Source organism: Hypanus sabinus, chromosome 14 (assembly GCF_030144855.1).
Source record: "Hypanus sabinus isolate sHypSab1 chromosome 14, sHypSab1.hap1, whole genome shotgun sequence".
NCBI classification, from domain to species: Eukaryota; Metazoa; Chordata; class Chondrichthyes; order Myliobatiformes; family Dasyatidae; genus Hypanus; species Hypanus sabinus.
In genome coordinates this window covers 50,156,768-50,184,402 of record NC_082719.1, presented here as the reverse complement: position 1 = coordinate 50,184,402, position 27,635 = coordinate 50,156,768, and the positions used below count along the sequence as shown (strand labels likewise).

Genomic DNA, 27,635 nt, shown 5'->3' with positions numbered 1-27,635 from the left:
TTAGTCGAGAATTTGAGTTTTGCTCTAAACCATCTCTTGTTCGTGATACCACTCGCATTAAATTACGTATACACATTCCAGTCCATTTAACTCCTAAGTCCTGTGGTCTAACAGGCTGTAGCAGACTTGGAACTGTACCTCAGCATGCCGTTGCTTGTTGCCGTTGCAGGAGCGAGGAGAGATCTGGGGAAATCGAAGCTCGGCACCCGCCGCGCGCGCACGCGCCAGTACCGCCATGCGCGTTCGCCTGCTGGGCGCGCGCACGCGCCAGTACCGCCATGCGCGTTCGCCTCCTGGGCGTGCGGCCGCGCCTGCTGGCCTGGGCTCGGCTCGGCTCGGCTCCCGGCGAAGATGGCGCGGATGCTAGGGAAGCTGGCACCTGAGGATTGCCCCAGGGTAAGTGGTCGCCCCCACCCACCACCCGGAGCTCAGGCTACATCAGCTTGAGTGTGTTGGCCGCGGCTAAAGGGCTGACGGTGGCAGCAGGTCCGCGGGGAGACACGGCCGGCGCTGCGGCCCTCCGCTCCCTTGTCGGGTTCTCTTCAGCTGTTTCTGGTCTCAGTTTTGTGAAGTTTGCTGCAAGCGGACAACCTGAAACGATCACTTCATCCAATCTAATGTTGGGTGCTAAAGTGAAAGTAAAACCATCCAGTGGAAATGAAAACTGTTATCGATTACTTATGTTTATAAGACATTTCTAATCGAGACCGTGGGGATGGGGGAAACTTGAGTTTTGGGCATGATGAGTGGTTTGCAAGAGGCATCGAGACCTGTTATTGTGAAACTATTCCTTACAGCAGAGTAGTACTGTTGCACGATGAAGTCTCCTGTTACGAACTAATGGGTTCCTGTTATGAACGTCGCCTATTACATTTTCCTCCCTAGATGCTGCCTGTCCTGCCTTTGTGTTGTACTGTTGCAAGGTTTTGTTTCTTGAAAAGGCAAAGGAAAATTGTAGGTAATGCAACTCTGGGAAAATGCTGAAAGTACTCAAAAGTTTAAACATCAGCTGTGGAAGGGGGAAGTTAATATTGCAGGCCAAAGAACATCAGTATTGGGAAAGCAAAACACAATACATAACGAACAGAATTAGGCTCCACTATTCCATCACAGCGGTTTTATTTTCCCTCTCTACCCCATTTTCTTGTTTCTCTCTGACACCTGACTAATCAAGAACCTACCAGTTTCTGCTTTAAATATACCAAATGACTTGGCCTTCAAAGCCGTCTGTAGTAATGAATTCCACAGATTCACCTTTCTCTTTTCAAAATGGATGCCCGTCTATTTTAAGGCTGTGCCTAGACTCCCTCATTATAGGAAACTTCCTCTCCGCATCCATTCAATTTAGGCCTTTCAATATTTGATAGTCTTCAGTGAGATTCTCCCTCATTTTCCTAAACTCCAATGAGGAATATTCTTGATAGGGTGATACTGGGGGTTGCTGTCCAGTTCAAGATTGTTCAATGTCATTTGTCGTTTTGTACAAATCCATTGATATTATTGTAAACCATAACAAAGGAAATCACTTCACTGCTTGCCTGATTGTTGTAAAATTGCTTGAGGGATGTTAAGTTCTATTTGTGCATGTGCGTGAAGCGGGAGGGTGGTGGTGGCAGTGAGATTCTAAGTAAGAGCAGTTTCTGAAGAAGTGGAACAAACATGCTGTTTTTTTTACCTCAGTTATGAAAGTGCAGGTTTACATTTCAACTTTACTTGGGATGGGTAACCTAGCTATGGATTCGTGCTTGGAAGTGTGTAACTTTCCAGATTCTTGGTAATAAGTTAGCTCTTGACTAATACGGGTAGTTGGCTTAGGAAGTCATTGTGCATTCTGATTATCTTGACTTTCAATAAGTATTTGAGGTCCTACATAAGATGCTTGTAAAAGAATCTGGAAATCTCTTGCCTCACCTACCTCTTCTAGCAAATGTGACGTTACAGTTTCAGCTAGAATTACATTGATATGGAAATAAATATTTTGTGCATTTAAAATTACCTATTTATTTTTCTGAAGTTCATTCACAGGGTAATTGATGGTATTTGTGGACGTGCATTTCCGCGGTTTCGGGATTATGGAAATGTTTGGAGTCTTGTAGAATGGATGGAGGTCCTAGGTGAGGCCACAACGTTTGTAAAACATGCCTGCAGTAAACACCTGTCTGATGAAGAGGTTGGTGGTAATATATTTTGAATATGAATAAAGTCTTTTTGGTAAATCTCTGGAATAACGTGTGCTTAATATTTCTCAGAAAACTATAAAATGGCATGCAATACTGTGCAAAAGTCTTGGGCACAGGTAAAACGATGAGTTCCCAAAAATAATGAAATGAAAGTTTTAAATATCAAAAAACTATAAAAAGCAGTAAACAGTTAAAAAAATTATAATTAAATCAATATTTGATGTGACCAACCTTTGCCTTTTAAAACTGCAACAATTCTCTTAGTTACACTTTTGTGCAGTTTTATAAGAAATCTAGCTGGTAGGATGCCCAAGCATCTTTGAGAAGGTGCACACAGTTCTTCTGCAGACTTTGGCTGTCTTGCTTGCTTCTAATTCTCCAGGTGATCCCAGACAGCCTTGATGATGTTGAGATCAGGTCTCCGTGGAGGCCACACCATCTGAAACCATATATTTTAAAAAAAACCTATAGGGTCTTAAGACTTTTACACAGTATGTATATCATCATGTTTGAAAGATGGTTGGTAATCATATTTCACCTCAAATTGAGTCAATATTTGGCCACTCAAGGCTTCATGTATTCTACTTGTGTTCTGGAAGATTTCAGTTTTTTTAGATAGATGTCTTTAACGAAAGCGTATTTGAGTTTTCTGGCAAACTTGATTTTGGAGGCTTGTTAAAGCTCTTTATTTCAAATATATCAGAAAAAAGATTTTGTGACTTTTAACATTTGTGAATATGCAAAAATGCGGAAATGTCTTTTTAAAAAAAATGTTTTTGTCCTACTCACTGGAGATCAAACAACACAAGGTGTATCATTTGAGTGGCCAGTATCTGTTATTCACAGATTATCACTGTGGTAGCTTTTCAAAGCAGGATCCAAGTTTCACAGTTTAATTAAAGATTGATTGATCATCAGTCAAGAATTCAGAGTTGAGAATGCTCATCAGTGGTATACAGAATCAATACATAATTCCTTGGGTTATGATGTATTCCTTGCTTTTCAGGTCTTTTTAAATGATAAATAATGCTTTTGATGTCTTTTACAAGAAACTCAACTTTTCAAACTACTAATCTCAAATAACTCAAATGTTAGTCTCTTAGGAAATTGTTCATTCTAAATAGTGTGTGGGGGGGTGGTGAAGAAGATCTGGCCACAAGATGTGTGTTGAGCAGCTAACTCAACACCTGACAACCCAAAATCTTCCCTTCATCTATAAGCAGAAGTTGGAAGGGTGAGGAAGTACTTTTTCTTGCCCAACTTTAGCAACCTTTATCTTGATATCACCAGTGGGATAGCTGACACTGCTGCTCTCTTCTAAGGTGTCTTCAACTTTGTCTTTCAAACTTGAAATTTCTCTATTGAGAACGATAAAGACAATAACCATATGAGAGCACCATCTGTAAAATTTTACTCTTGAGCAGTAAGCTGACTTGGAATTTGTCACTTGTCTCTGTAATAACTATTAAATTATAAGGTGTAGTGACCTTGACTGGCAATGCAAAATTCCAGATTATTCAAAGATCCAAAGGAATAGACAAAAAATGGAAAAAAGGTGGATAGCATTGTTAATTAAGGTTCCAAAGAGTAGTAATTATAGGTCCAGTTGGTCTGATGTAGTACTGGATTGTGTGGAAATAAGGAAAGCAGATGGAAAAAAAAGCCACAAATATGTTGTCTAGGGCCCACAAAATGTACCCTCACGGGACAGAAATGCATTTATTGGAAAATATCCAAGGCATATATGAAGGTAATTGTAATAATCCATGAGTCATTTCAATCTGTGTATTGGATTCATTTTACTGTCAAGGATACAATGGAAGAAGGATTTGTGGACTGCAGCATGGATTGTCTCTGAAAGCAATATGTTGCAGTGTATTTTAGATTTGAACATGTGTAATTGATTGTAAATTTGTTTATTATGGTCACATGCACAGAGATGCATTGAGAAACCATTTTTTGCACGCCATCCATACAGATTACTTCTCATCAGTACACTGAAGTAGTACAAAGGAAAAACAATAACAGAATGCAGATGTAGCTTTGCTTGCAACTTTTAAATTCTGGGTAACTACAAAGACATAAAGGGTGAGATGTTTGGAACAGACCGGGAAAATGGGCCAAAGGAAAGCAATGACAGATACTTATACAGCCGTTTCATAATGCTCAACAGAATTTTATTTCAATCAAGAAGTGGGACCCAAAGAATAAGATAAAGCTATCATTCATTAATGAAGGAAGCCAATGAAAGTAACTAAAAAAATAGAAAACAGGTGCAGGAGTAGGCCATTCGGCCCTTCGAGCCTGCATCTCCATTCAGTATGATCATCGCTGATCATCCAAGTCAGAACCAACTGGAACGCATGAAGCAGCAAAATCTTGAGGTAGACCAAAAAGCTGGGTGCTTTTAAGGAACCAGCAGCAGCGTGCTTTAAAGATAGTGATGAGGGAGAAATTGTAAGAGTAAGTTGGCAAGTAATATCAAAGCATTTTCAAAAGTAATATCAAAGCAAAGAGCAAGGGTTATGTAGTCCAGAAAAAAGAAATGAGCTTGGGGCGAATCAACCATGATTATATTTCGTGGTGAGACAGACTTGAGGAGCCAAGTGGCTTGCTCACAGAATCATAACATACTACAGCAAAGCAACAAGCCCTTTGGCCACCTAGTTCGTGCCTACCTGATCTTCTACCTGCTCTTATCTACCATGCACAAGGACGATATCCCTTCAAACCCCTCCCATCCTATCTAAACTTCTCTTGAAAGTTACAGTTGAAGCGTCATCTACACTTCTGACAGCTCGTTCCACACTTGTTTCACCCTCTGTTTACAGTACATGAATTCTGGGCAGCTTACATAAAATGCTGGAGTAACTCAATAGATCAAGCAGTTCTCCTCCAATATTCTGTTGTTGTTCAAGATTTCCACCATCTGCAGAATCTCTTGTTCTGAGTTCTGAATTTGCCAGCAGCATTCACATTCCATAGAAGAGAATAGTTAAATACCACTGCAAGACTAATGTCTACAAGGACTAAATATTTGACCAAGTGTCTGAGTAAAGAATATTAGTTTTTTTAAAAAAGGCTTACTTGTTGAATGAGAGCATGTTGTTGACACTATTATTACAGACATGGAGATTTAACAAATATTTTTTGTGTTAAAGGTCCATGTTAATGATTTTCTGAGCAATTCATTATCGAGAAAGATGAAAAACCATATGTGTCCAGACTAGAATGAAAGTTTTTAACACCCTCTGTGTTCCTGCCAGGTCAAGAAACCCAAATTCTATCCATTGTCAGGGGAGTGAAAGCTTTGATTTAACTGCAAAGTAATTAACTTCCGTTCTGACATACAGGCAGTGAAAATAATTTGTATTGTGTTAAGTCATTAAATAATTTTTTAAAATTAGTGATTTTTTTTTAAATCCAAGCTGTCAGTTTATGAGTAAATTTAAGCAGTCATGAGCTTCTATATGCATTTTGAAATATGGCGTTGATCAAAGTAATAGTAAGATTTAGTAATATTGATTGAAATCTTATCTTTATATAAGGTTCAACAACTAATGAATGGACTGAGTGCATCTCATCAAGAAGCAGTACTTAGTTGTTTAAAAGCAAGAAAGGATGAGCTCAGACGGGCATTAATCGAGAAAACCAACAACATGTCTTCTGCTCAGCTACAGGATTTTGATTGGCAGCTAAAGGTATAGCAGTCTGGGATACTGTATGATCAATATTTTAAAGAAAAAAGTTCTTCATTCCTGAATTAACGCTGTAGGATTACATAGTATGGAATTGTGTTCTTTGTCTCATCATGTTTGTTGAGCGTGAGGTATTTTGATACTATTTTTAAGCACTTGGCACCTGGTCTTCAGTGCTGTAATGTTTCAATGCTTTGAGAGTACATGCTCCCACCATGTGCTCAGGTATAGTGTACTTCAGATATTGACTACCCTTAACAGAAAAAATAATCCTTAAATGCTCTCCAAGTCTTTTTTCCTTGCCTTTAAAATCAAGCCCTCTGGTTGTAGATGCTTTTGTTAAGGGGAAGATTTTCATTATCTATATGCTACTCATAGTTTTGGAAAACCCAAGTCATGTCTTGCCTCAGCTTTGTCTGCTGAGGTAGATAAAACCAAGTAATTCAACACTCCATCCCAGGTAATGCTCTGGGAAATCTCTTCTGAACCCCAGCGAGTGCAGTCACATTCTTTTTGTACTGATGATCAGAACTACACACAACATTCCAGCTGTGACCTAATGACAGGTGACACTTTGTGTTGCAGCTGTTTGGGTAGCAGAAATTAGTCTTCGCAGAGTTCTCCAATCATGAGTCAAAAATTTGAGATGAATAAAATTTGTGCTCATAGAATTTGTATTGGAATAAAAGTAAATAAATGAACATTTAAAAAAGTTTCTTATTTCATACACAGATGACATGGTTTTACATTGCAGTAAACCAAATGTGGATTGTTTTCTAGAAATGCAACCCTCACAACGTGAAGGTTCCCTGTAATGCTTTGCATTGCTGTACTTTTACCTTGCTATCCTTGTGCTCTGTATGATGCAGACAAGTATCCTGTGGGTCATCTTAATCACCTGTGCTATTGCCTTTAAGAATCCTTGAATTTGTGCACTGTTCCTCAATACTCGTGAAGCCCTACTATTCATTTTTTGTATCTGTGCCTTGTTGGTCCTCCAAAAAGGTATTTGTAATTAAATTTCAACTGCCTTTTAGCCATTTTATTAACAGATAGATAGTTTTCTATTGCTGAAGATACCTTCTCATAATCAATGACACAACCAATCTTTGTGTCATCTGCAGACTTAAATCTTGCATCTGTATCCAGATTGTTAATGTATATGAACATATACATTATGTATATTGTTCCAACACTGACCCCTGTGGTACACCACTAGTCAAGGCTTTCAATCACATAATATAACAAGGACAAATATACCAAACGTGAATTGATAACTTTATTGGTAAACCTACTAGTTAGGAGTTGCTGCTAACAGATCTTTGATTGAGCTGATAACCTTGCATCTCTTTTGTTTTGAACCTTTTAAAGGAACTGAAAATAAGCTAATCATGTTAGGTTATCAGTCAGTTTGGATAGCAAAGAAAGGAACTGGGAATTTTTTAATAAATCTGTATAAGCTCAATAGTACGACAATGGCAAAATGGATTGTGACGGGAGCAATTTGTTGGATATGACAGTAAATTTGAAGGTGAGGCTATGTTTTAGTTGTCTTAAGAGAATGGGAACTTTTAAAACATTCATAACAAAGATGGAAAGGTGCCAGCTGCATTGCTTCACTTTGTATTTGAATGAACCAACAGGATATTTGTTGCAGAGAATTTTTAAAATTTTTTAAAATTTGCAGCAACTGTAGTTGAGAATTGTGCAGCAGGCGGTTGTTAGTTGCAATCACAATTGACTATTCAAGGCATGGAAGTTAATATTGTGTTTGCAAGGCTGATGAAGCAGCATGGTGGCTGGAGTATATTTATTGTTTTGGAAAAATAAAGTTTGTAATCAGTTGTGCATATATCTGAAAATAACCTGTTCAAATGGTTATTTAATTTTAAGTGATGTGAATGGATTGGAATAAAATCAAAAGCAGCTTTTCTCCTTATTAAGAGTAGTGAAGTTTCTTGTTTATTTAGCTGCAAAACTTGTGTTAGGAACTTCCATTATAGAAGTCAGTTATTCTGTATGGCCCTCTTCTATTTTCACATGAAAATGTATTTTGTTTGGTCATTAGACAGTTGGGTCTCCCAAGTTTACCAACCAACCTTGCAGCTCAAATGAGCATTTGGGAGATTGGTAGGATGAATTTACAATTTGCTGTAGGGCTGCAGGTTTACTCTGCCATGTGGGAGCTAGATTTTCAGTCACAATTCCAAATTGCAAACTGGGTTATGAATAGTTCTTATGATAGGAACCCTGCTGTAGCTTGGGGAGAATCTGCTATCAATTAATTTTACTTGAGAGGTCAAGTTCTGAGCCATACATGGTATGAGCCATGCTTTGAACTTCTGTGCAAGGTTTAAATGTGTTGAATGCAGGACAGAAAGTGAACTTTTAAACAAAGAACAGTACAGCATATATATTGTACCAAGCTCATTAAACTAGTAATTAAATATCTAACTGAATCCATTGTCTAACTGAATCTGATGTGTGCACATTCATGACCCTATCTAAGAGCCTCTTTAATGTCTTATTTGCCTCCACTACTAACCCTGACAGATTCCAGGGATCCACCACTAAAGAAAAAAGCTTGACCTGCGCATCTCCTTTGAGCTACACCCTCTCACCTTAAATGCATGCCTTCTATTATTAGACACTTTAACCAAAGAAAAAAAGGCAGAGGAATATATCTGTTTCTCATATTTAATAATTTTAATTGGGTCTCCCCTCAGCCTCCACTGTTCCAGAGAAAACAATCTATGTTTATTCACCTTTATAGCACATGCCCTCTATTCCAGGCAGTATCCTTTTCTGCACCCTCCATTCCAGGACCTCTGGTTATACATAAGTGACTTGGATGAAAATGTAGATTGGGCTAACATGTTTGCAGATAATATGAAGATGTGGTGCTGTGACTAGCATAAAGACTGGCAAAGGATGCAGCAGAATATGTCATTTGCAAATATGAGCAGAGAAATGACAGCTGGCATATATCCCAGTCAAATCTGCTATGTTGCACATTAGGAAATCAAATGTAAAGAGACATACTCTGTTAATTCTAAGATGCTTAATCGAATTGAGATGCAGAGGGATCTTGGGTTTCAAGTTCCTAGCTCCCTGAGAGTGGCTACATAAGTTGACCAAGTGGTAGAGAAGGCATGTGACGTACTTGCCTTCATTAGTGGAGGAACTAAGTTCAAGAGTTGGAAAGTTATGTACCTGGATGGTAGTGGAAGCAAATACAACAAGAGGCTCTTGGAAAGGCGCACAAATGTGCAGCAAATGGAAGACTATGGACATTGTGTAGACAGAAGGGGTTGGTTTAGTTGGACATTTGATTACTAGTTTGGTGATTTGAAGAGCCTGTTCCTGTGCCATACTGTCATATATTCTATTGGGACAGCAGAATTGAATGCAATGCTCTGGATACAGCCTAACCAAGGTTTTCTGAAGCTAAAGCATAACTTGCTGACATTTGAATTCATTACCTCCATTAATACAAGTAAGTATGACATGTACCTCCTTTAGCACCCTGTCAACTTGTGAAGCCTTTTTTTTGGGGAGCTGTAATATGGACCCAAGATCTTTATGTACATCAACATTTAAGGGTTGTTCCATTTACTCTTCTATACATTTGATCCACAAAGTGCATCATCTCACACTTGGCTGGATTAAATTCCATCAGCCATTTCTTCATGCATATCTGCAGCTGATCTTATCCCGTTTTAACCATGCCAATCTTCTACACTGCCCACAGTGCCACCAGTCTTTGAGTTGCCTACAAATTTACTAACTCACCCATCCACATTTTCATCCAAGTCATTTATATGCATTGTAATCAGCAGGAGTTCTAGTTCAGTTCCTTGGGAATACTACTAACCACAGACTTCCAGCTGATTAAGTCCCATCAAACCCAATTGTCTCTGTTCTGTGACTATTCAGTACAGAATCCAAACAGCTAAGTCACCTTGGATTCCTTGCATCTTAATCTTGAACGGCCTACCACGAGGCCTTTGTCAAATAACTAAGTTTCATGAAAGTTTCACATAAAGCCATTCTGATTGTCCCGAATGAGCCATGGTTTTCAAATCCTCTCTGTAAGAACCCCTCCTATAGCTTCCTTACGATTGATGTGAGACTCACTCGCCTAGACACTAAGGACTTTGACAATGTACAAACTGTGTATTCAATCCATTAAATTCAACTAAAAGAAAAGCTAAGTGTATAGTTCATTTAGTTTTTATTTGAATTACAGTTACCTCTTTCAAGTGACAAGATTGCTTTTCTTCAAATTCCACTGCTGAACCTTGACCTCAGTGTCAAGGAAAATGGAGTACTAAAACCTGTCACCATTGAAATGGACAAAGAAGAGCTCCAGACACTAATTCACTCTCTGGAGGCAGCAAATAAGGTACTTTAATGTATTTGTCTGCTCCTTAATGTTGCCTGCAATTTTTCTTCAGTTAATTGTCTCCAATTTGCTGATCTTCTAAATGTAGACACAGATTCCTGGCCTGCTGAGTTCCTTCACCATTTTTGTGTGTATTATTCTGAATGTAGAACTCGGGATGTTTTTTTTATGGTACTTGGAGATAGTACTTCACTATGGTGATCAATTTTGTGATTCTATTGTAATGCATAGTAAACAAAAATTTCAAGGGTGTTAATCTATCATATCTTGATGTGTGAGCAACATAATGAAGTCATGCATGTATTATAACAAATCTGGCTATTGTTTATCAGCATCCATTATTTTCCTGAATCTCTGCCAGAATGAACCTTTTCATTGCCAGACCTTATATTCACCAAGCAGAATTGAACCTGCTGGCTGTACTCATTAAAGTTCAAAGTAAATTTATTATCAGAGTAAATATATGTCACCACATACAACCCTGAGATTCTTTTTCCTGTGGCATACTGAGCAACTGTATAGAATAGTAGCTTCAAGATGATGAAAGATCCAGTAGAACATAGAAAATAAACTGTGCAAATGCAAATATAAATTAATAGTAATAAATAGAAAGAACGTGAAATAACAGGACAGAGTTCTTAAAGAAAGATCATTGGTTGTGGGAACATCTCAATGGATGAGTGGGAGTTTACCACTGAACAACAACAAACCTTGAAACTGACCATTTTATTATTCTCTGCTTATTTGAAGTTTGTCAACAGTGGCAACTTGATTAACATTGTGAGGAGGATGTAGAGAGGTAGTTTAGAATGGATATATTGTAATAATAACTGAAGTTATCAACTTTTGGAAAAGTAAAAAGGGAGTGTAACTTAAATAGTTGATTGAGAAAAGGTTCTGGGTGTCCACTGAAAGCAAACCTGCAGGTGAAGCAAACAGTTTCCTTTGTATGTTGGCATTGGGAAGAAAGGTTTTGAGAATGGTAGCAAGGAATATTTACTAAAGTTATCCAGGACTTTGGTAAAACAACACCAGTACTACTGTGAAGTTGTCTGTTTACTCAAAGGTGCATACTTACTATGCTGGTGGTTCAGTGAGGTTTCAGCAGACTGATTACTAGGGTAACAACACTTAGAAGAGAAGAGAATGGGTTAACTAGTCCTGTATTTATTTGAGTTTAAAAGAACAAAAGAGAATTCTCTTTAAAATGTTCAGAATTCTGAAGGGGTGAGAAGGATTGGAAAGGGGTAGGATAATTTACTAGCTGAGGAGGCCAGATTTGGGGGAGGACTGGCTGTTCAGACATTTAGGTCTGAGATGAGGAGATATTCTCGGACAGTGGTGTTGCTCTAGAATGCTGTAGTGCAGAAGCCTGTATAAATCATAAAACATATATATATCTAGATAGATTTCTACATACAAGACACATCAATTGCATGGGGAGAGACTGAGAATATGGTAATGAGGTAGTGGATCAGTAATGATTGAATTGAATGGCAGAGCAGGTCTGAACAGCCCACTTGTCCTATAGTCTCTTTTTATTCACTGAAAGATAGCTTCAGGTAAACGTTGTAGGATATATTCTTTTCAAAATATCTGCATTAAGAATCTTTGAATATTTCTGATCAGAATATTATCTGACGTTTTGCTCATCACAAAACTTCTGTGTGATCAGTCTGGTAAAGAGGAGCAGGGGAGGGTTAGAGGAACCCTCAGTAGAACAGCAAATGTATAGAGAGAACTATGAAAAGGCATCAACGTCTGTCAATCCTGTCACTGGTGATGAAAAAAAGTGTCTAAGGGGGCTAGTCCTAAATTTCCATCTGAGTCAATTCAATGCCATTTCAACTACAGGTGTCCCCCGTTTTTCGAACATTGGCTTTACGACAACTTGCTGTTACAAAAGACCTACATTAGTACCTGTTTTCACTAACCAAAGAGGATTTTCACTTTTATGAAAAAAAGATGCCCGCTTTATATGTGTGTTTACCCCAAGAAAGACTACAATGACCGTGAAGCCTTGTGAGGGCAGTTTTGCGCATACGTGTGCGTACGTAGGCGCGTACGTGCACATGCATGTACATGCTGATTTTTTTTTTCTCCAAATCGATTTTGGCTCGCTGTCTTCCCGATTTTTTGATAAGTGAAACTACACTGTACCTACAGTATTTCTACTTTATATAGGGTGTGTATTTATCATATCATTCCTGCTTTTACTATATGTTTCTGTTATTTTAGGTTTTATGTGTTATTTGGTATAATTTGGTAGTTTTTTTTTGGGTCTGGGAACGCTCAAAAATTTTCCCATATAAATTAATGGTAATTGCTTCTTCACTTTACGACATTTCGGTTTACAAACGGTTTCACAGGAACGCTCTACCTTCGGATTGCGGGGGAAACCTGTATATTGTTTTTGTCTTAACTGCACTTGGGATGGCAGTGAATTGACATGGCAGTCATGTGTTACGGATTCAGCAACAATAAATAAATGAGTGAGGCAGGGGTTTTTATAACAAATAAAACATTCATTAAACACTGAAAAACAAACCCCCAAAAGTAAACAAATCACTAATATAACCGGAGATCAGCTGCTGTGCGGCTGAGTTCTTAAAGCAATGAAGCTTAAACAGTTCTTCAAAGTAGTATTGCAAAAGTTCAAAATGCTTACAGTCCATTTAAGGGAGAGACTTTTTAGGAAGATTTAAATTCTCTTTCACATCGTGTTGCTGCGGTTCCCAGTCGAACTACTTTTCCCATGAAGAATTTACGAAGATGGAAAATGAAATGGCTTAAAGGCACTGACCTTTCCTTTACAACACTGTACTCAATCCGTTCTGCTATTTCGCAGGGATTAGCACGAGCACAGTCAACAAATTCCTTCTGAATGAGGATCAAATAAGGTCAAACCTGTTCCACCGTTGAAATCGACTTTCCTCGATCTTTTAACTCCCGAACTCCAATCTTCACTCTCCACTGATTTTTAACTAGCAGTATTATAAAGAAACTTCTAGCAATGACCTTTTAAACTTCAGGCATTAAATAAAACTCCATCTTTCAACTAAACTGCATCATAACAGTAAATCACGCAGTGGCATGATCCAGCCACAAACTGCCCCTCCTCACAGGGAGGGGTCCTCCTTTTATACCCTGTAAAAAAAAAAAAAACCTGTCACATGACGTCTACTGGCGGGAAAATGATGTCACTCCACCATCACAAGACCATTACCTCAAGTCCAGTATAGCTTCAACACCTGTCATGTGTCATGGGTACGTAACACATGCAATTTCAATATGCTGTTAGATAAGAAGTTCCAAGATTTTGATTTAAATAACAAATGGATTATTGTTGTCTGATGTGTTTGAACATTCTCAAATGCCTTATTGTCTGTGGACAATATCCACTGCCCTACCCTCTTCCCAAAAAAAATTCACTTCAGTTTGTAAGACATGACCTCCCTTACACAAAGTCATGCTGACTATCCGTAATAAGACCCTCCTTTTCCAGATGTGATTTAATCTTCAATAATTTCACTACCACTGACGGTTCACTGGCCTAAGTTTTCCAAGTTTGGCCCTATTGCACTTTTTAAATGAAGGAACAACATTGGCTTTTGTCCAGTTCCGTAGGACCTTGCCTGTGGCGAATAGGGATATAAAGTTCTCTGTCAAGACCTCAACAATCTCCCATTTTCCTCTCCTAATAACCTGGAATAGATCACATCATCTTAATGTTCTTCAAGAAATCCAACACTAACCTCCTTAATATCAGTATGTTCTAGAATATTAGCAAACCTTGATCTCACTCATTTCAGCAGCTGTTTCCATCAACACACTTTCATTCTTCCTCCACCTGGCTCCATCTGCCTTTTTTAAAAATCTGCTAACACCTGTCATTCTCTGCCTCTCAGCTCCATTCTTCACCCTGACTCAAGTGGCTCCATTTGTCTGTCATTCTTCATTATCCCCCTCAGTCTACAAGTCACCACTGGCCTATGTCTCAGCATCTCTGCCCCCCCACCCACCTTTGCTCTTTTTGCAAGCTTTTTTGCACATTGTATTCTGTCCTGCTACAGAGTTCAAAGTTCAAAGAGCCTGATAGTTGTGGGATAGTAACTGTTCTTGAACCTGGTGGTGCAAGTTCTGTAGCTCTTGTACCTTCTACTGATGGCATCAATGCAAAATGAGCATGGCCTGGGTGGTGGGGATTTCTGATGATGGATGCTGCTTTCCTACAACAATGTTTAATGTAGATGTGCTCAGTGGTTGTGAGGATTTTATTCATGATATACCAGACCAAATCTACTACCTTTAACACAATCTTCTGGTAAGCCGCAGCAGCCTCTTGGGGGCCCAACCAATTTTTTTTTAATCACAAGTCTATACTGGACACCAAGAACTCTGGGTACAGCAGGATTAGCACATCAATAAGCTGTTCGTTAATCGGAGTAGTTGGCCAGCATGTTGGAGGAGCTGAGCTGGATGCTGAACGTGGTGCTGCCTACTGCTCAAAGGCATCGGAGTTGGTGCGCAAAGACAGTGTGCAGTGTAACTGGGACGTTACTCTTGCAATTGCTAGATCCTGTTGGACATTGATAATGTAAGATGTTGCAAGCTGGTTTCCCTTGATGGTGAGACAGGTGCTATGTGCTTGCCTGCTGCTGCAATCCAGGCGAGGAGACGCCAAAGGCGGTGTAGCATGGTGTCCATGCGTTGTTGAGGGCTGGCCTTTTCAGTTGATGCTGCCTTCCAGTATTCGATTTGGTGGAATGATAGACTGGATTGCTGGGGACTGTACCATCAAATTGTAGGTCATGTCAGGGTGTTGGCGCATATGTATACTTTTTTTTGCATGACTTTTTTTTTTGCTCGCTATTTGGAATGCGTTATGTTGCACACTGATCCCAGAGGAATGCCGGTTTGTTTGGCATCCATGTATTATTGAATGATAATTAATTTTGATTTGTAGGATTTTCTGTTTAAAGGCATTAGTGTTTCCAAATAGGTCATGATGCAGCCAGTCTATATCATCTCCACTACACTTCTATTGCAGTTTGTTAAAGTTTTGGATGTCATACTGAATTTCTGCAGACTCCTAGGGTAATAGAGGCGGTGCCATACTTTCTTCCCAATTGCACTTGCATGCTATGTCCACACCGGATCCTCTGAAATAGTAACACCCATCAATTTAAAGTTGCTAACCCTCACTGCCTCAGATCCTTCAATGAGGACTGGCTTATGGACCTCTCTCCAGAAGTCTATAATCAATATCTTGATCTTGCTGACATTGAGTGAGAGGTTGTTGTTATGGCACTACTCAGCCAAATTTTCAAATCTCCTTCTGTATGCAAATTCATCACCAGCTTTTGATTCAGCCCACAACAGTGGTGGCATCAACAAGCTTGAATACGGCATTGGAGCTGTGCTTAGCCACACTGTCATTGGTTTACAGTGAGTAGAGCAGGGGGGCTAAATGCATAGCCCTGTGGTGTACCCATGCTGATGGAGATTGGGGAGGAGATGTTATTGCCAATCTGAACTAACTGGGGTTTACAAGTGAGGAAATCCAAGATCCGGCTGCTTCGGTAGGTAAGTGGGAGCAGATCCAATTCGCCTCTCAGGCGATACGTTTCAGATGATACGTTTCATCACCAGCCTCTCAAAATACTTTACTGTGGATGTAAGTGCAACTAGGTGATGGTCACCATGCTCCTCTTGGGCACTGGTACTATTGGAGTCTGCTTAAAGCAGGTGGGTACCATGCAGTGCTGAAGAGAGTGAACATACAACCAGTTGGTCAGCACAAGTCTTTAGTATGTGGCTAGGTAACCCTTTCAGTTTGGATGCTTTCCTTGGAGTCGCCATCCAGGAGGCAGGCCACACGTCAGCTTCAGATAATGAGGTCAAAGGATCATCAGGAGATGTTTGTGTGTTTGCGATGTATCCTCTGTGGTCTGATGGTCAAAGTGAGCATAGAAGGCATTGAGCTCATTTGGAAGCAAAACCCTGCTGTCTCTCATGTCACTTGGTTTAACTTTATTGGGAAGTGATGGCATGCAAGCCCTGCCACAGCTGTTGAGCATCCTTCGTTGGCTTTCTGGAGATCATACCTGTACCCCTTGTAGCTTTCTTGGTCTTTTGAGTGCCTCTGTTCCGACCCTCAGTAAATTTTGGATCTCGTGGTTCATCCTGGGCTTCTGATTGGGGAAGACTGGATGATTTAATGGTGATGCACTGTTTTAGTAACCATGTTCGTTAGAAGTATAGTGTATTTGTTCCGGTCTTTTGATGAGCGCTTCCACCCAAAATGTTGAGTTTCTTCCATACCCTCCCACAAACTTTGCTCAACCTACTGCTTTCCTCAACAAATTGCTGTTGCTGTGCATTGTAGATTGCTTGCTTTAAGATTTAATGGGTAGGATTTAAAGTATTGTAACCAGAAAGATATTGTCTAGGCTAAAATGCTGAAAGGCGTTATTGACTTTTCTTCAGTTCTCAGCAATAGAAATTTCAGATATACCTGCAGAAGAAAGTTAGAATAATTTATGATCTAAGCCTTGAGCAGGTTGCTACAGGGTCAGACCCATATTGTACATCACTTAAAGGATTTTTCTTGAGGTGCATTTCCAGAAACTAATATATCTGTATCAATTAGTGATAATCTGCTCTTCTGATATGGGGGGAGAAAAAATAAGCTTTTATGGAATATCAGCCAGATGGGATGCATGGTGGAAACCTGCATCAAGGACCATGGGAGGTGTATCAGTTTGAGTTACCAGGAGAAATTGGCAGTAGGTGAATACTGCATTTGCAATGGTGATAGGAGTGACTTTGGCACAAAACTACTGTGCTGTGCCAGTGGCTTTTGGGACCACCTTGTAAAGGAAGCCATTGAAATAAAACCAGAAGAAATAAGGTTTAACAACGATGAAGGTCTTGCTCTAAGTGAGAACTGGAACTTCATTGTAAATACAGTCGGGCCTCAGTGTCTTTGGGGGATGGGTTCCAGGACACCCCACGGATAACAAAATCCGCAGATGCTCATGTCCCTTGTATAAAATGGCATAGTATTTGTATATAACCTGTGCACATCCAATGTATACTTTAAATCATCTCTGAAATCATCTGTGAAATGGCGGGAGGCTACAGCAGCATACGTCTGCACATCACTTAATTCGCGTGGATTAAGTGTAGTTCTTGGTGTGCTGCAAATTCAAATTTTGCTTTTTGGAACTTCCTGGAATTTAAAAAAATATATATTTTTGATCCGTGGATGCAGAACCTGTGGATACGGAGGTCCAACTCTAAGGTGGGAGAGTGGAAACCTGATTGGAATGAGGACTAACCAATCAAGAGGGATGGACTACAGTGCTCTAAATACCAACAGACTAGATGTGTCCAAGCATCATCCCTGAAGCAGATGGCAAAGTTTGACTTTGAAGCGTGGGTTATAATCCATACCTGTACCTGGCTGGAAACCTGAGAAGTTTATTCATTATATGTGTTGGGAAAGCACTAGATCCTTTTTCGGTCAGGCTTTTGTTATTATGCAGATAACATTTTGTTTTATTATGTTTCACAATGGTGACATATTTTCCTTTGAATGCTTGAGCTCTGAGACTCAATTTGCTTGGCTTGTCGCATGAAAACCATGTCAAGCAAAATTAATGTTTTCTTAGCAATTTTTGCAGAAGCTGTTTTAAACTTTTCTGTAGTGGTATTAATGCACATTGGAGTAATATCTATCATAGGAAGCCTTTTTGCTGTACCTTAGAAGAAAAAATTGGGAAAACAATGTAAAGATGTTACAATTTCAGTCTAAAATGAATTTGATACAAGAATACAAATATTTGTGCTGCATAAATTGAATAGAATTAACACTTAATATTTGCCAGAACAGAAAATGTTAGCTATATTGATTACCATAGAACGTTACAGCACAGAAACAGGCCTTTTGACCCTTCTTGGCTGTGCGGAACCATTTTTCTGCCTAGTCCCACTGACCTGTGCCTGAACCATATCCCTCCATACACCTCTCATCCATGTACCTGTCCAAGTTTTTCTTAAATGTTAAAAGTGAGCCGGCATTTACAACTTCATCTGGCAGCTCATTCCACACTCCCACCACTCTCAGTGTGAAGAAGCCCCACCCAATGTTCCCTTTAAACTCCCCCCCACCCCTTCACCCTTTACCCATGTCCTCTTTTTTTTTCTTCCCTAGCCTCAGTGGAAAAAGCCTGCTTGCATTCACTCTATCTATACCCATCATAATTGTATATACCTCTATCAAGTCTCCCCTCATTCTTCTACGTTTCAGGGAATAAAGTCCTAACCTATTCAACCTTTCTCTGTAACTCAGTTTCTCTGGTTCTGATAATATTTCTGATACACTGTTAACAAATGTGTGACATTGACCTAGGTTGAATTACTCTACCTGGGGTCTATGCAAATTCAATCCTGTCACAAACCATTATGGGATTTAATTTTATACTAGAAATTGATGACCTTCGTTCAGTAGGTACCAAACAAAATACAGACAGCTGATGGTAAGATTGCATGTAGCTAGGCACAAGCCTTTTAGAAACATAGAAAACCTACAGCACAATACAGGCCCTTCAGCCCACAAAGCTGTGCCGAACATGTCCTTACCTTAAAACTACCTAGTCTAACCAATAGCCCTCTGTTTTTCTAAGCTCCATGGATCTATCCAGGAGTCTCTTAAAAGACCTTATCGTTTCCGCTTCCACCATCGCCTCTGGCAGCCCATTCCAAGCACTCGCCACTCTGCATTTTTAAAAAAAAACATACCCCTGGAATCTCCTCTGTACCTACTTCCAAGTACGTTAAAACTATGCCCTCACGTGCTAGCCATTTCAGCCCAGGGAAAAAGCCTTGGACTATTCACATGATCAATGCCTTTCATTACCTTGTACGCCTCTATCAGGTCACCTCTCATCCACCATCGCTCTAAGAATAAAAGGCCGAGTTCACTCAACCTATTCTTATAAGGCATGCTCCCCAATCCAGGCAACATCCTTGTAAATCTCTGTACCCTTTCTATGGTTTAGACATCCTTTCTTCAGTGAGGCAACCAAAATTGAGCACAGTACTCCCAAGTGGAGTCTGACCAGGGTCCCACATAGCTGCAACATTACTTCTTGGCTCTTAAACTCAATTCCATGATTGATGAAGGCTAATGCGCCGTATGCCTTCTTAACCACAGAGTCGACCAGCATAGCAGCTTTGAGTGTCCTATGGACTCGGACCCCAAGATCCCTCTGAACCTCCACACTGCCAAGAGTCATACCATTAAAGCTATATTCCATTATCATATTTGACCTACCAAAATGAACCACCTCACACTTAGCTGAGTTGAACATTTGCCACTTCTTCGCCCAGTTTTGCATCCTGTCAATGTCTGCTGTAACCTCTGATAGCCCTACACAATATCCACAACACCCCACCCTTGGGGTCATCAGCAAATTTGCTAACCCATCCCACCACTTACTCATCCAGGTCATTTATAAAAATCACAAAGAGTAGGGGTCCCAGAACCTTATCAGGTGCCTTGCTAAAATCCATATACACTACATCTATGGCTATACCTTCATCAATGTGTCTAGTCACATCCTCAAAATATTCAGACAGGCTCGTAAGGCACAACCTGTCTTTGACAAAGCCATGTCGACTATTCCTAATCATGTGCTTCTCCACGTGTTCATAAATCCTGTCTCTCAAGATCTTCTCCATCAACTTGCCAACCACTGAAGTAAGAAACAACATCCACAACCCTCCAATCCTCTGGAACCTCTCTTGCCCTCCTTGATGATGCAAAGATCATCGCCAGAGGCTCAGCAATCTCCTCCCTCGCTTCCCACAGTAGCCTGGGGTACATCCTGTCCGGTCCCAGTGACTTCTCCAACTTGATGCTTCCCAACAGTTCCAGCACGTCCTGTTCCTTAATATCTACATGCTCAAGCTTTTCAGTCCACTGTAAGTCATCCCTACAATTGCCAAGATCCATTTCCATAGTGAATACTGAAGCAAAGTATACATTAAGTACCTCCACTATCTCCTCCGGTTCCATACACACATTTCCACTGTTACACTTGTTTGGTCCTATTCTTTCACATCTTATCCTCTTGCTCTTCACACATATTTGTAAAATGCCTTGGGGTTTTCCCTAATCCTGTCTGCCAAGGCCTTCTCATGGCCCCTTCTGTCTCTCCCAATTTCATTCTTAAACTCCTTCCTGCTAGCTTTATAATCTTCTAGATCTCTATCATTACCAAGTTTTCTTTTGAACCCTTCGTAAGTTGCTGCTCTTGACTAGATTTACAGCAGCCTTTGTACACCATGGTTCCTGTACCCTACCATCCTTTCCCTATCTCATTGGAAAGTACCTACACAGAACCTTATGCAAATATCCCCAAATATTTGCTACATTTCTTCAGTATGTTTCCCTGAGAACATCTGTTTGCAATTTATGCATCCAAGTTCCTGCCTGATAGCCCCATATTTCCCCTTACTCCAATTAAACTTTTCTCTAATTTGTGTGTTCTTATCCCCCTCCAATGGTATGGTATCACCGGCTGTATCACCAGCTACCTTCACTAAAGGCTTTCAGCAACTGATTCAAATTGCATTTTTTTTTCAACTTTCGTGGTGTAAAAGAACACAAAATATGAACTGCAAACCCTTCTCAATACGCACAACCGCTATATCAGCAAGCTTCTTGAATTTAAAAAAAACAATATAAAAATAATTTTTAAAATGGTTTCTTAATATATTTACTGTAACCTTTAGAAATTGCTTGACACACATACTATAATATTTAGGTTTTAAATTTACTGATTTCTTTCTCAACAGGTTGTTCTACAAATAAAATGATTGGACATGATCATTAACGTCTTTTCCAATGGAAGAACTACTTTGAACTTTGCACTGATACTGAAGTGAAAAAACATTGGATTCATAAACACGAAGTTATCAAGCCTGGAGAACTTCAAATATCTTGATGAAAAATCTGCTTTATTTTTAAAGCACTTGTTAACTTTCTGAAACTCATTGAAGTTTGGTCATGTTTAATATTTGGTTCAATAACTGGCCACAGAAATAGCAATGTGCAGTAAAGCTATATTTGCAACTATATTTTGTGTTTTGTTTCCTGATTGAGCTGTAGTTGTTTGATGTATTCTTTTCCCAACTAATGAAGGCTCCTAGTGGAAGATATAACTAAGAAGAAAAATACATCTAAGTTTGTTGTCTTGGATTTCACACATTGCCCAGAAGAAGGATTTGACATGTGATCTGACTGAAAATGCTGGATCTTTTGCAGCACTTGAGTGTGTTATCTAATAACCACTTCATTTGACATGGGTCTCAATATTGTCAGATTAGCTTTCGAGATGGAAAGGAAAATGAATGCAAATAGGGTAAAACATTCAGAAATACCTACATTGTATATACACCCAGTATTCAGTTTTATGAGATATTTAACCTATTTCTCACCTATGTACTTTCAACTACAGTGGATACTGGTTAAATGTGCACATCAAGACCATTATTTTTTTTTTGGCCCAAGTTAGCGGATGCCAAAATTAGCTGAAGTTTTATGGAAATAGTTAAAAAGGTGTTAAAGTCAAACTACCTTTAATCTGAATGACAAATTATGTATTTAAAGGAAATACAGAACAAATTAGATCACTATCAATATTGCTACAGTACTGTAAATCTCCATTAATCCATAACAGTTACTGACAGAAGAATTCAAGTGTATGCTGGCATTGTACTCGAATGGTAAACTCTCCATTCTTAGCCCCTTAAATCATTGAGGTTTAACACTTGTTCCAATAACCAACATTTTATTTTTATCAGTTCCTGACATTTGAGCAACACAGCACAGTAATGCGATTCATTGCTTTCTTTGAACCTGATAGTGTGTGTTTGTAGCAAAGGGAACTGTCCAACATGGCACAAAGTTTTTTTTAAGAAAAAGGCTTGTTTCATGAGCATTTTTTTAGATGATCACCTGCACAAAGTATTTGTGGTAAGTTGGGGAGTTTTGTTGATTGCCATGTTTTTGCACTTTCAGTTTCAGCACTGCCTTTCTCACCGTGTCCTTTCTTGAACTTACTATGGTGCCTACATTTCTATTGAGACAACCAACCATCTATTGATCATGACCCAGCTTCTTAGCTTGTTCCTTTGACTTTAATCAATGGTCCACTGACATGCACACCTTGTCCAGTTACAATAGAAAACCATTGACTGAGGGGCTCAACATCTGGATCTGTACTTTCATGCTTTTGTCTGAATGTTGCCTGTTGTCCCTCGCATAATGTCCATTCTTCTTGCAGTTTATCTTGCTGATGTAGTAAGCATGTAACTAGAGTTTGGCACTCCAGTTATCTCTGCCAGATGATGTTGAATGGACTCTCAAACTAGAGAAACTCTGCAGATGCTGGAAATCTGAGCAAAACGGAGAAACTCAGCAGGCCTGGCAGCTGATTCCTTCCAGCATTTTGTGTGTGTTGATGGTGAATGGAGTTAGGTAACGACTTTTACTTTGGTGTAGTGTGGCTAGTATCAAATCTTTTCATAGCAAATGTCTCAAGTATTTTTTAAAGTCAATTTTGTTTATTTTATCAAACATCACTGCTTTCTGAATTGGTGGCCACCAGCTCAAATGGATAACATAGCACAAGCAACTGTTCACTCTTAGATAATATGGTGTAGTATCTAATAGTCACCCAAGTGCACCCAGCTGAGCATCTTCTGCTCCAATTATGTGGCATAAAACAAGGAAATACTAGATACATTCTTGATTTTTTTTAAAGAGTTGTCCCAAATAAGCAGCTGCCTCTATTAACTGATGGCTCAATCAATTTGATTCAATTGTGCTGTTTTGTGTGCCTGTAAATCTTTTAACTATTTTGGCCCATTTTGAAATAATGGCTCATATTCTGCTGGTAATTATTGGCAGAATTTAGTCTTTTTGGGATTGTCTCTGGTTCTGTGTTGGGTATGATGTAAGGGCCATGGTCCTGCCAGTTGCAGCGAGGAAAGCCAAAAGCAATAAGTTAAATATTTTAAATTGTTTTAAGGAGTTTTGGTAGCATTATTTTATTAATGTAGCCACCTGCTTCAATGCTACTGTATTCAAATTACTTTCTAAGTGTCAAAACTTTGAGGGGTGGGTTTCAGTATATTGTGTAAGGCCTTGTTGCTCTTTGGGTACTACCACAGGACTCCAGGGTACTCTGAAAATGTCGGTCTTCTAGAAGGTAAGTGCAGGTGTGGGGTGACTGGAAGATGATTTCTGTCGGTGACCTGTGCCAATTAGTGTTAGCCCATTGCAATTGTAGACTTCAACCCAACTGTCACCCACAAGTTGTTGAAGGAGATGTTTTGTGCTCAGTCTGAAAAACCATGGTAACCCTGATCTTTGTGCAGACAATTAGGAAGCACAGCTAAAGTGTGGTAGTAGATGATTTCTCCCTCTGATGGGAGCCCTGTCACTAGTGGTGTGCTGCAGGTATCAGTGCTGGGTCTAATTTTGTTTGTCATCTGTATCAATGATCTGTCTAGTAGACTGGATAAGCAAACTTGCAAATAACACCAAGATTCTGGATATAGTTTTCCTTGCTGTGTACTGTCAAAACTTGCAGTGGTATCTGGACCAGCTGGAAAAATAAGCAATTTAATGCAGACAAGTATGAGGTGTTGTTCTTGGGGAGGACCAACCAGAGTAAATCTTGCATGGTGAGTGTTAGGACTCTGAAGAGTCTAGTGGAACAGAAGCACCTAGGAATACAGGTTCATAATTTCATGAAAGTGCATCATAGGTAGATGTAGTTGTAAAGAGATCTTCTGGCACATCGGTCTGGATAATATTTCTGCTCCTATACTCAAAACGTTGATTTATGTTGAAATTGGATAAGACATTGTTGAAGCCTAATTTGGGGTATTATGTCCAGTTTTGGTCCCTTACAGGAAGGATGTAAATAAGATTGAAATAGTGCAGAGAAAATTTACAAGGATGTTGCTGGGACTTGAGGATCTAATTTATAGGGAAAGGTTGATTAAGGCAGGGCCTTATTCCCTAGAAGGTAGAAGATTGAGGGGAGATTTTTTTTTTAGAGAGGCTTATAGAATTATGAGGAGTATAAATTGGGTAAATGCAAGCAGGCTTTTTCTGTTGAGGTTGGGTGAGACTACAACTAGAAGTCATGAGTTATAGGTGAAAGGTGTTGTGTTTAAGGGGAACATGAGGGGTACTTCACTCAGGGATGAGAGTGTGGTACAAGCTGCCAGCACAAGTGGTGGATACAGGATTGATTTCAACATTTAAGAGAAAATGTGTATTTATATGGATAAGAGGGGTACAGAGCTGAATGGTCCAGGTGCAGGTTGATGGAATGAGGCAGATTAATGGTTTGTCACAGACTAGATGTGTTGGGCCTGTTTCTGTGACTATAGGAATCCAGGAAATTGTGGCTATGGGTACTTTAAAAATCTGGTTTGGATTTCCCCATCATACATTGATACTCAAACTTATTTGAGATGGTAAACATTAAATATATAATTTTGTTTTGTGCTCTGAAGATGTTTTTAATTGATGAATTACATTTCTGTACTTCTAATGTCCGTTGCTACTCTTGATGTCTGTTCGGTTCTTCAAAGAATTGAAGCCTAATCCTAACTGCTATTTTACAACCCCAGTGCACTTTTAAATATGCAAATGCTAAATGTAATGGGTATGCAAATCTGTATTTTCATTCAAGTCGTGTGTGTCACACACACACACACACACACACACATATATAGAGTGAGGATATTGAAAATAAAATGTAGAGATGAAGTCAGTGTAAATCTTGAAGGAAGAGGATGTGTTGGAATCTTTACACTATAAAATCATGATTTGAGAGTATTCTAACTTTACAGTAAATTTGAATCTTTTGGGGAACATACATTCATGACTGGATGTATTAATAAAATAAAAGCTTGGCTTAGTAGATTTAATAACAAAGCTGTTTCTCGCGTGTTAGTACTTTCTCTTTCTAAGGTCAAATGGGGAATTTTACATGTAGGCAGCATTGCTTTTGACTGCCTTTGGTTGCAGTTGGGCCCTTCAGATTAAGTAATGCAAATAAAGCAATAACAGTTCTTAAATTCAAAAGGAAAGACTTTGTATGGGGTGAATATTCTATAAGGCAGAACTTAGTGCTTGTATAAGATGACATAAAACATGTATGGAAAGAGAAGGGTGAGTGAATGTCAGCTTGCGAGTCTCTTGTGTAAGAGACATTCACCACCTGTACAGAGAAGACAAATGTGGACATTTTTAACTTGATGTGGTTCTATTCATACAGTGTATACCACAGTCTAAATGTTGCCTTTTCTTTTGGTCCCAGTCTGAAAATAATTTGACTGTTGTATATGTTTTGAGAATTGAGCATTGCGTGGCAAATCCCATGTTCACAATTGTAGTATATGTTACCTGTTCAATAAATGTTTTAAAATAAATTGAAAGCTTGACCTGTTAAACTATCACTGAAATTTTATACCATTAAAATTTTTATCTCCATGTTTAATACAGTGTTCATACTACCAATGCCAAGCCTGTCTGGTGGGTTTTCTGTATGGTAGAAGCCTTGGAAATTTTGCTTATCAAACTAAGTACCTGCTAGCACAGGAGGTTGGGAATTAAACCAGAATATGCTTTGGTGATAGTAACTTTTGAATTTTAATACCACTTGTATTCATTTGCATTGGTATGATAGAATAGCAAAAGTATCTTAATTTTTTTTTCCCAACAGAAGCTTTAAATCAGACTTCTAACACTGAAATTCTTTTTATTCACCTGGACCGGGCTGTGGTTAGTGTCCTGGCAAATCATATAACTAGGGCTGCAGAGAGGTCTTTAAACTAACTAGTTGGGGGGAGGATTCTAGAGAGCAAATAATTAAAAAGACAATGGAGAAGGTAATGGATGTAGGTAAAAGTGGAGGAATAAAAAGAGTGTGTCAGGAGGGGAAAGAATGTACGGAGATAAGTGTAAAGTTGTACAAAAGGAAAAGGTAGGAAATAAGTGTCAAACATATTTGAAAGTCCTTTATTTGAATGCAGGTAGTATTAGGAATAAAATTGATGAGTTGACAGTACAAATAATTACGTATGGTTATGATATTGTGGCAATTACGGAAACATGGCTGCAGGGTGACCAGGACTGGGAATTAAACGTACAAGGGTATTCGACAATTAGGAGAGACAGGCAAGAAGGAAAAGGAGGTGGGGTGGCTATGTTAATAAAGCAAGAAATCACTGCAATAAAGCAAAATGATATTGGCTCAAAGGATCAGGATAACGAAACAATTTGGGTAGAAATAAGAAATAGTAAAGGGAAAAAAGCAGTGGTGGGAGTAGTCTATAGGTCTCCAAACAGCTGTAACTCAGTTGGTCGGAGCATAAATCAGGAAATAGTTGGGGCTTGTAATAAGGGAACAGCTATAATTATGGGGGATTTTAACTTTCATATCGACTGGACTAATCAAGTCGGACACGGCAGCCTTGAAGAAGAGTTTATTGAGTGTATTCGGGATGGGTTCCTTGAACAATACGTTACTGAGCCGACAAGGGGACAAGCAGTCTTAGATCTGGTCCTGTGTAATGAGACAGGACTGATAAAAAATGTCCTAGTAAAGGATCCCCTTGGAATGAGTGACCACAACATGGTCGAATTCCATATTCAATTAGAGGATGAGAGGGTTGGATCCCAAACAAGCGTACTGAGCTTAAATAAAGGAGACTATGATGGTATGAGAGCGGAATTGCTTAAGATGGATTGGGAAAATAGATTAAAGGGTAGATTGGTACTTGATCAGTGGTGTCTATTTAAGGAGTTATTTTACAACTATCAAGAAAAATATATTCCACTGAAGAGAAAAGTGTGTAAAAGAAAAAATAGTTATCCGTGGCTAAGTAAAGAAATAAAGCAAAGTATATGACTAAAAAGAAAGTTATATAAGGTAGCTAAATCTAGTGGGAAGATTGAAGAACGAGAAGCTTTTAAAGATCAGCAGCAAATAACAAAAAGATTGATTAAGAAGGGGAAGATAGATTATGAAAGTAAATTGGTGAAAAACATAAAAGATAGAGTTTTTATAGTTACATAAAAAGAAAAAGGGTGGCTAAAGTAAATGTTGGTCCCCTAGAAGATGAGACCAGGAAATTAATGGTAGGGGACATGGAGATGGCGGAAATGCTGAACAAATATTTTGTATCAGTTTTTACAGTAGAGAACACTCAAAGTATCCCAACACTGGATAAACAGAGGGCTCTGGGGGAGAGAAG

General features: G+C 39.1%; 1 protein-coding gene across 2 annotated transcripts; it reads left to right on the top strand.

The window, feature by feature from the left end:
• Positions 1-25,092, top strand: commd8 (COMM domain containing 8). 2 transcript variants are annotated; one of them, XM_059989140.1, is made up of 5 exons: positions 16-396; positions 2,015-2,170; positions 5,729-5,881; positions 10,128-10,283; positions 21,150-25,092. In XM_059989140.1, the coding sequence occupies exons 1-5, from the start codon at positions 145-147 to the stop codon at positions 21,168-21,170; spliced, it is 738 nt and encodes a 245-aa protein (XP_059845123.1). In that variant the 5' UTR covers positions 16-144; the 3' UTR covers positions 21,171-25,092. The 2 variants fall into 2 exon arrangements, with proteins under 2 accessions (XP_059845124.1, XP_059845123.1); XM_059989141.1 differs by lacking the exon at positions 21,150-25,092 and having other exon boundaries at positions 1-396; positions 10,128-10,292.
• The last annotated feature ends 2,543 nt before the right edge of the window (positions 25,093-27,635 follow it).

Bases quoted from the DNA above. Each gene is read 5' to 3' on its own strand.
- commd8 (XM_059989140.1), top strand. From the start codon at position 145: ATGCCGTTGCTTGTTGCCGTTGCAGGAGCGAGGAGAGATCTGGGGAAA. The intron at 397-2,014 runs GTAAGTGGTCGC...ATTTTTCTGAAG, and splicing joins CACCTGAGGATTGCCCCAGG to TTCATTCACAGGGTAATTGA. The intron at 2,171-5,728 runs GTTGGTGGTAAT...TCTTTATATAAG, and splicing joins AACACCTGTCTGATGAAGAG to GTTCAACAACTAATGAATGG.